The following is a 9,731-nucleotide window of genomic DNA, read 5'->3' as shown; positions in this document are numbered from 1 at the left end:
TTGTTTGTTTTGTTTTTTTCGATTGCTTTGGCACATTTTATGAAACCTTTCATAAATCTGGCAACTCTTTAGCAATCTTTTCAAAGCTATTCACATATGACACAAAACCATTTGGAATATTTGAAAATGTTTAACTTTGAACAAAACGTAAAACACTTTTGTAAAATGGAAACTTTGTGGTTAAAATAAAAACACAGTTGGCAGATTTAGAAACTAGCCATTATCCAGTAGGATATCAGGGGTATCATTAAGAAGCTGCCGATACGATACATACCTCGATACACAGGCTGCGATACAATACATATCTCGATATAGTGCACTTTCCATTCAATACAATATATTTTTAAATAAATTTGATACAGTGAAGTAAAAAATAAAGGCTAAATCATGGTTGTGATGGCTTGTGTAAAGTTCATATGAAACACAAACATTTTATACTCATACAAACAGTGAAAATGTCAAATGTATTACATAAACGAGTTTCCTTCCTCTAAATTGGGAACAAAATTGTAGTGCTGCAACAAAATAATTAAACTAAATATATTAAAAATACTCTTGGCCATATATTGATACAGCAGTTTGTATCTGAACTGTGTCAGATTTGAACTTCCAAGTGTTTAAATGAAAACCTGGTTCACACAGGTTTTCACTACAGAAGTCTTTTGTGTTTCAAGTGCTTCTATGTGTGTCTATAAATCTCTTCATATTGTGATTTGTGTATGTTCAGTTTTGTTCTTTGTGTCTTTGGTCTGTGGAGTGTGCAGTATTTAGGTGCACAGCATGTGCAGACTGTGGGTTACAATGTTACAGTTGCAATCTGGGTTTAAATAGTTGATCACTGTGTTTTAGATTCTGCAAAAATCTTTGGCATTTGTATTTAGACAAAAAAAAAAAAAAAGTAAAATGTGTACTTGGCCTCTCCACATTTTGCTTGACTTTTAACAGTTTAGTTAATTATGGACATAAGTAGCATAGTCAATTATACTATATTATATAATGTTTTACGAGAAACATTAAAAGGAGAAGTTCATTAGGGCTCTTTGCACACTCAGCATGTTAAGCATTCCAATGCTGCAATATATTTCTCAATACTAATTTATTAAGATAACACAACACAATTATTTTTGGGGTTGAAGGAGCCTCAGTTACACATGTAGAAAAGTTTTATTCTGTTCTAATCATTAAAAGTAAATAAAGAATGGCAAAAGTGAGTTTGGTTGAATGAAAATAAGTTCTTTTTAGACTGCGATTAAACAAAGTATATAATTTTTGGTCACCAAAAAAAGAAGGAAAATGTGACAGTAGCTCCTGATGGTGTTATCTATTGATAGAAAGAGTAAGTGGGAAATAATTCTTGGAAACAGTTTTGGATGAAAAAAATTATTGTAAGTCTTATGCAGACTACATAAAAAGAAAGTTCAGTAAAAATATTGGTATATTATAAAAGTAAAATATTTTTTAGTTTGCAGATCACTTCATACTTTATAGTGCTCATTAATTCTCACATATTTTAGCTACTACTCAGAAGTTTGGGGCAATGCTTAACCAAGTACCATAAAATCTTTGTTCTTGATGCAAAAAAAGAGCAATACAAATAATCAACAAAAAAGGTTTTATTTTAAAGTGATACTATACCATTCATATATGTCATGATTTTTAATTTGCATTTATTGCAAACTTTAATACAATAGAAATATGTTAATTTACTTTTCTGAGGATTAAAACCTTAAATGTTTGTTTACTCAAAAAAGCATGAATCATTCATATAAAAAGCAGAATAAGCTAATGCTGATGAGTAAAAAACATTTATTATATATTAGAAGCTCATAAAAGTCTTTTTTTCACATTCTCCACCAGAGCTGAAGTGAAGCTATACCAGATCTAAACAATATGAGCACAAAACAAACTGACTATTTTTACTTCTTGTATATATTTCATAATACATAAAATACCATTTAAGTTTAGTACTTATGTAGTTATTAGTCACTGTTGCATAAAGTCCACTAGATCTAAATGGGCTGTGACATTTCTTTAGCTTCATATCTCTTTTAGGGTGATGCACCTCAGACCTGTGGTGACATCCTGTTCACACATTCACTCGGAAAAACATTAAAGTCTTCAAGTACCAATAAAGTCTTTTTTTGTGTGTTTTTGCTGCAAAAAAGAGCAATACGAATAATGAACAAAGAAGGTTTCAGAGAGCACACTGATATTAGTTTGTGAAGTCTAATCAACTAAAGTTAAAAGACACTGTTGACCTTAATATTATTAGTTATGTGGAGAGCCAAACAAAGAAATGTACCTAAAGCTGTACAAATTTTTTTTATGTTTGGCTCAGAGAACTGTGACTATAGAATATTTTTTTCTGAACTGTATTCTGAAGGACAACATTAAAATAGTGTGTCTCTGCATATGGAGTCAAGTTATGGAACTTTTTAAATTATGATTTCAAAAGTTGCACTAGTGTAATTATTAAAAAAAAAATGTACAGGGATAAAATAATGATGGACTATGTGTCAAAGAAAAATATGTAAATGAATGAACTGTAAACCACAGGAGGATACTGTAAACATACACATTCACAAAATTAAATGAATGAGCAATAAATAAATAAATAAATAAAATACTGTTCAGATACTGTTATGATAGACAACATCAGGCTGTTGTGGTGTGCAAAGTCTAAGATGTAACCTGTGACAAGAGTATTGCTAGTGATGTTCAATGCACTTCTATTGAACACTGACATTTGCAAAACAGCTCACACAAAATCCTAAACAAAACTGAAAAGTACAGTTTTACATTCAAAAGCGAAAAGCAAGTTTTACCATCAAAACTCATTCATTTGACACTCTTAGCTCAGAAGGGACCACAGAAAATCACTGGTTTAGTGCAGTCTGACATTGGGGTTCATTCTTACACATGTGAATTTTGGACTGGTAAAGCTTTGCTTTTTGTCTAAAAACTGTTTGTATTGTATTATGTAAAATATACATGTAGACATTGCTAACTACAAAGCAGATTTTACAGTACTTGATTAAAAAAAATATTTAGCAAAAAAGTTGCAAAGATAGAAAGCAAATTGAAAGATGTTGGAATAGCAAATACATCAACATTACTTTTGTACTATAATATGTAATATGCTCTTGAAAATCAAACAAGCATTTTACATCTAGGCCTTCAATACACTCCTCAATAACTATTTAATGGTTATAAAAGTCATCTTATTATACAGAAATGCAGTATAAAGAGCCGTGGAGATTCCAGGAGCACAACGGTTTCATCAACATTTATTTTGTGTTGGAGGGCCAGCAGAATGTACTCAGACAGACTTCTTTGACTGACTCTGCCTGGCAACAAATGAAGGCTGAAATGTGATTGGTCAACTGTTTTAATATAAAAATACAAGTCTGAAAGCAGCCAATCAAAAAAAGCTATGAAAGGAAGTCGACAGACCATTTGGAATTATGTAATAATTATGTAATTATGTAATTATTATGTAGTCTGTGATTCAGATATTTTTTTAAGCCAGCAGAGAAGGCTTTGCAGGTCGTGATGGCCCACCAATGACATTTACACATCTCACAGTGTGTATATCTGTATGTGGTCTCTATATTCACACTCTGTGAAAGAGCCCGAGACTTGTGTGGACTGATGAGATATGTTCCAGATGATTGACCACTGCATTAAAAAAAAAAAAACTGCAATAACTGCAATAAAAAACATATATATATATATTATATTATATTGGGGTGACCCAAAAAACTTTTTTCTTTTTTCTTCTAATTTGAACCATGCATTTTGGCCTACTACCAAAGTTAACACATAAAAATTTTAGCTACATTAAATGACATTTAGAGGTTGCACAACACCATAGAAAAATCACCTTTTTATCTCTCTTTATTAGCCAAATAGTATAAATCAGCAGAAATATCAATTTTCAAAGTATTTATTCCTTATATGCTATAGGTTTAATATATATATTTATATAATATACATGCATAAAGCACATGTTGTAACATAATATAATGAAACTTATATAAAAAATTATCATTTGATGAAAATGACTAACCCGATAACCAAGTCAGTTCAAACTGCCTGCTCACTTGAAGAAGTGGCAAGACCTTTGACAACTGTGTCTTTCTTTGAGTCAGGGATAGCTTTTTCTGTGATTTTAAACCAGCTGTAGTAGGAATTGTTTCTGTTCTTCTGATTTGGTTAATATAGCATTGAAGTCCTGGATCAACTTCACTCCCCGTTCTGCTGTGTTGTTCACAACTTTCAGGGATCGGACTACCTTCTCTGCATAAGTGAACTCCTCATTTTCCTTCCATATTTCAGGTGGCATTTGCAGAAATGACTGTGGCAGACCAAGAATAGTAAAGAATGCATTTGTATTCTTTGTCACAAAATTGCTGAGGGTCTTCTGTTCATAGCTTCCATTTGCATCAAGACGGTGGGGAACATGGGGTGATCCCTCTCTTTCTTGCATGTCCCTAACCATCTGTACCTTTTGATGTGTGTTGACATTGTGATCAAAGAAAGCAAGCCCCATCATGACTTCACTCAAGTACCAAAGGTGTTGCTTGAATGCAGTCAGTCCTGCTTCCTTGACAATTGGATTACTGTATGTATAGAGCCTGCATGAATTGCAAGTCATTTGATGGTGCTTCAGCGGCCATGGGTGCTGTAAACCAAGCACGGATGTGAACTTGGGTCACAAACAACAGGAAGTGGAAGACCCCACGTTCTTCACATACTCTTAGTTTAAATTGTTTCCTGAACAGTCAGATTTTGTAACAGTAAAGAACTTTTGCCATCCAGAAAACAGAAAACAGAAATGTATTTACCAACACTATCAGCAATGTTAAGCTGACAAATCTTTCCTCATAGCCTTTTTCTAAAGTTTGTCTTCAGCAGTCATGCTATACAGTATACATGACTGTAAACTGATTGTGAGTGTTGATCTCATATGACAACTATTCTGTCTCTGCTAAATTGGTATGACTGTTGCGGAGATGATTGCTTATTGAAAGATTATAATGGATTATTTAATGAAAAGTGGCAAAATGTAGAGTATGTAATCCTGCCAGCTCATCAGACACAAAGCAGTGTGACAAACAGACACACTTTTGTTATTTGAGAGAGAATTCTTGAAACTTAAAAAGGCTTGTGCAACCTCTAAATCATGTTGGATTTCACTGAAATTTTAACCCTGTTGCTTTTGGCTTTTGTATTTATGGTCAGTGTTTGCTGGGTTCAAATCGAGAAATTTAAAACTTTTATTTTTTTACATGTTTTTCTGGACCACCCTAATATATATATATATATATATATATATATATATATATATATATATATATATATATATATATATATATATATATATATATATATATATATATATATATATATATATATATATACATACATAAAACAATATATATATTTATCCAAGTACACATGTGGGTACACATTCATATTCATAGGAATATATTTAATGATATTAATAAGAATCTTCATTATGGACACTCCTCCCTCATCCTGCTTTTTGCATATATATGCCGTCAAGCAGCAAGTTTCAGCTCACTTTGTTAGAGTCACTTCAACCGGTAAGAACCTAATGACATAAAACCTTAACTTTTCATATGTGTCATCTTTGCTTTGCAAAATCTTGTGCTGTTATTTTGTAGCATTTTTGCAGTATACTGGAGACACGAAAATAAAAATGACTAAAGAACTCATCCTCAAACTTCATCTTCTCTTAGGAGGTAAGTGATTCACATTGCATATTAGATTGAAGCAGTAGAAAATATATATTTCAAAGGTGCTTCTAAAGTACATGCCCTCAACAAAGAAGGAAAGAAATTATTTTAAACATGGAGGGGTTTTTTTTGTTTTTTTTTGTTTTGTTTTTTTTTGCACGCCCAATTGTTTTTAATAATAATAATAATAATATAATGAAAAAAATATGAGTGTATGAGAAAAACATACAAACATACAAACAACAGAAATATAGAGAGAGCCTATCAGCACAGAGGTCGTACACATAGCATGTATAAAAAAACAAGACAGATCAAAGTCCTCATTCAGACCCGGATGTTCATATGCTCTTAATTTATTAATCTAGGAAACTTCTCTTTGTTTTCATTTCTGAAGTCCAAATCCATATATATTTACATCTCTACAAATATGTCAGTATCACAACGTTGTCTTTAAATACATTTATTATCAGTCACCTTTTACCATGTAGTCTAACTAATAACAATTACATGGTTTTAGTAACTTTCAGTAAATCTTTTTTTTTAGCAATATATAAAAATAACATTGAATGAAGATGACAATAAGAAATTAAAGGTGCATTATGAAACTTTTCTTAAGGAGGATGGTTGTATTATTGCTATTGATGAGTGGAACAAGTCAAGCAAAGCAATAACATTTTCATGGAGACAATCAGATGGTAGACCCTCCACCAGAAAATGTTACATAGTGCACCTTTAATCAATTTTACATGATTGACTGATAGGGGTATTAAAGCCACAGAGGTCGTTGTCCATGTGTGCTACACTAAAACAACTAATTGTGCACCAAATTTAATTTAGCAATCAATATGTTTTTTAATTTCACAGTTTTGAGTGCTCCTGTCTGTAGTGAAGAGTGGACAGCCTCAGTGCAGAAAAACTTGGAGGCGTTGGTCAGCTCTTGTGTGGTAGTGCCATGTTCCTTCAGCCACCCAAAGGAACGCCTGCCCACCTCCAGAATGAGGGCCCAATGGCATCGCTCCAAAAACAGTCAGGAGCTCATCTATTATGAGGACAACACCATGGTTTTAGAGAGCTTTAGGGGCCGCACCCGCCTCCTAGGAGAGCTGGGTAAAGGCAACTGCACACTAGAAATCACAGAAATCAAAAACCACGACAACGGGCCCTTCTGTTTCCGCATCGAACTGGCCCGAACGGAAAAGGACACCAAGACTGCAGACAAGTTCTCCTTTGTGGATGACTGTGTGACTCTGAGCATGCTCTGTAAGTCAAGCAACCAGTGGGTGAATTATAACTTATACTGAGCATTAATAAAGCATGAATAAGTAGTGATTAAAAGAAGCAGGGGATTGTAATGAGTAAGGCCAAGTAGCTGAGAATACGGAATGCATGAATTATAAGCCCTAAATATAACAACACAATACAGTATGTTTCAAAAAATAGCATCATTGGCCTTATAAAAATAAACTTTCTTCAGAATATAATTATTTTAGGGATCATCCATCTTTGTGAATGTGAATAATAATGTTTACATGCGCAAAGTCAATTGAACACAACAGGACCAGAATACTTTGGTGTTGACCAAAACCCATAGAAACTGGTTAATCTAAGTGTTACCTCAAGTAGTTTACAGGATTATTCTTTCTTAACTATGATATGTCTCCTCTTGTAGCCAGCCCGATGACCCCATTACTGACATTCAAAGACCCCGTTGAGGGCCGTCCCTTCAGCATCAGCTGCTTTGTTACTCACACCTGTCCCACCTTCAAACCCAAGCTCAAATGGAGCAGCCCAGAGGGCGAGATCACCGAGAGTCACAGGGAAGTACACAGAGGAGTTTGGGAAGTCAGTTCTGTCCTGACCTTCGTCCCTGCAGAAAAAGATGACCACAAGAAGGTCACCTGTACAGCTCACTTCAAAGGAGGGGAGACGTCTACCAAGGAAATGACTCTCTATGTCAAACGTAACATATACTCGACATTTTTATACATACATTCGAATGTGTTGAAAACCTTCCTTTATATGGCATTTTCGTATGACTAGAGGGAAATACACACATAACTGTTGTCACTGATATCCAGTCACATCACAAAAACATGCATGTTATAAATGGACCTTAAGTTGCCCCTGTCTTTAAGTAGGCCCAAAGAAAATACTATGCAAGTCCACAAAATAGCAAAATGACTGAATTTTATTTTGATTTAGCCCCATGATCAGATTCTGTAATCTAGTGAATTCAGTGAGAGAGTTTCAGTTTCATTAAAAAATATGTAAATACTAATATTAATGTTGTGATTGCAGGTGTGGAAAACTACAACCACATCATCATTCCTGTCAGTGTGGCTGTTGGATTAGCAGTCATTTTTGGAGGAGTGTGTTTCCTAACAGTGAAAAAATACAAGTAAGTCAAGATATATTTTAGAAATGCTTCATTTATCATTTAGAAAAGTTAAACAACAGCATATTAGGGTTTGTAATAGGAACATAAAACAATGACAACTCCTAGTGCCACTTTTGTACAGCAAAAATATATTTACTAGTTCTTATGTAGAAGGGGTCCTGGTGGTCACACAAATGTCTAGTATGTTGTTTCTGGTTTAGGAGACGCATTGAAGAGCTACAAAACCAAGAGGGCAAGTAAGTAACCTATGAAGTAACCTAAAACATAGTAAAAGGTTTTTATTAAGTTTTCATTTTCTTTGTTGTTTCCAATAGTATGTTTAACAGGCTGTCCAGGCTGTCTCGGAGGTAAGAAGTGTATTTATCAACTGTCATCTTTAACTGTTCAAGTCATTTTAATGTAATATTTTTTTTCCCAGGATCCGAAGTCCAAGAGAAATCCATTCTGGACATAGGCAAGACAATATGAATGTGTATTTTTCTAAAAAGTAAACGTTTATTTTTGTATAGTTAAATGCCATGTATCACACGCATCACTGGAGTTCCATTTATTTCATTTGCCTGAAGTTTTGCTTCTCTTTTTATTTCTGTGAAGTTGTGGGCAGGTGGTGAAAATATATAAGTTATCAGTGTTTTGGAGAAGTTCAACCAATAAAAACTTTCCATGTGTGACATTTATTTTTATATAAACTAATTTCAAATAACCAGATAAAAATTATATGTAACTTTGGATGTAATACATATGTAATTGTTTTATTAAACTAATATTAAAAGGTTAAAGGTCATCTCTTATAATTGATTATATTCTCTACAGGCCCCAAAACAATGACACTAATTTTTCAAAGCCTCGTTTTCCATCTCCAAAAAGGTACAACAAACATTTCAACTTTCTACATAAAAACATCATGTATTTTATTTTAACAATTGTCTTGCTTATGGCACTGATGGAAATAGTAAGCCTAAAGGATGCTCCTTCAATGAGGTATTGTAATGAGTATTCCTTTCTATGTTTCTCTTGGTTTCTATTCTATAACTATGCATTTCTTGTGCAGGATGATGGTGATGATTACATGAATACGGCTGATCTGAACGTCTATGGGAACCTCTGAAGAGATTTTCAAGCATGTTTTGTACATTTTCAAAAAAGTTGAGAAAGAAAATAGGCAATAACTTCATGTTGATGTTGAAAATCTGCATTTTTGCAACAGTAACACCACTGGTTTGTCCATTGCTTTGTCCATATCTCATAGATCAACATTAAGATAACAAGTCTTTCATAAACCAAACACAAAAAACTTTTCAGGAAACATAGCTTCAGTTTCTTTTTTTTTTTAGGGTTAGGCTTTTATTTTGGCAAAATAGTGACTAATCTGTTAGCTTTGAAGTATATTTAGTCAACTGCATTTTAATCAGTTATGACATCTTTTGATTGTCTTTGAGAATATGCTGATTACATAATTTTTCTAATACTTTTGAATATATAATATTATTATAATTGTTGTTTTGATTGTATGATTAGTTAGTAATTGAAATGTGTATTTGAAAATCTCATACATTAATAAATGTTGTGTA

The 9,731-nt window shown here is 33.1% G+C and overlaps 1 protein-coding gene across 1 annotated transcript; it reads left to right on the top strand.

Moving 5' to 3' along the window:
- Positions 1-5,596: 5,596 nt before the first annotated feature.
- LOC110171813 (myelin-associated glycoprotein-like) lies at positions 5,597-9,559 on the top strand. Its single transcript, XM_020937604.2, has 11 exons — positions 5,597-5,609; positions 5,691-5,768; positions 6,627-7,022; positions 7,432-7,722; positions 8,061-8,160; positions 8,361-8,396; positions 8,475-8,507; positions 8,579-8,614; positions 8,974-9,027; positions 9,114-9,141; positions 9,212-9,559. Exons 2-11 carry the CDS (start codon positions 5,726-5,728, stop codon positions 9,266-9,268), a joined length of 1,074 nt encoding a protein of 357 aa, XP_020793263.2. The 5' UTR covers positions 5,597-5,609; positions 5,691-5,725; the 3' UTR covers positions 9,269-9,559.
- Positions 9,560-9,731: the final 172 nt, after the last annotated feature.

This window comes from Boleophthalmus pectinirostris, unplaced genomic scaffold (genome assembly GCF_026225935.1).
Source record: "Boleophthalmus pectinirostris isolate CB_2022bp ecotype Guang Dong unplaced genomic scaffold, ASM2622593v1 HiC_scaffold_6, whole genome shotgun sequence".
NCBI classification, from domain to species: Eukaryota; Metazoa; Chordata; class Actinopteri; order Gobiiformes; family Gobiidae; genus Boleophthalmus; species Boleophthalmus pectinirostris.
The sequence above is the reverse complement of the archived record's forward strand: the minus strand, read 5'-3'. Positions and strand labels throughout refer to the sequence as shown.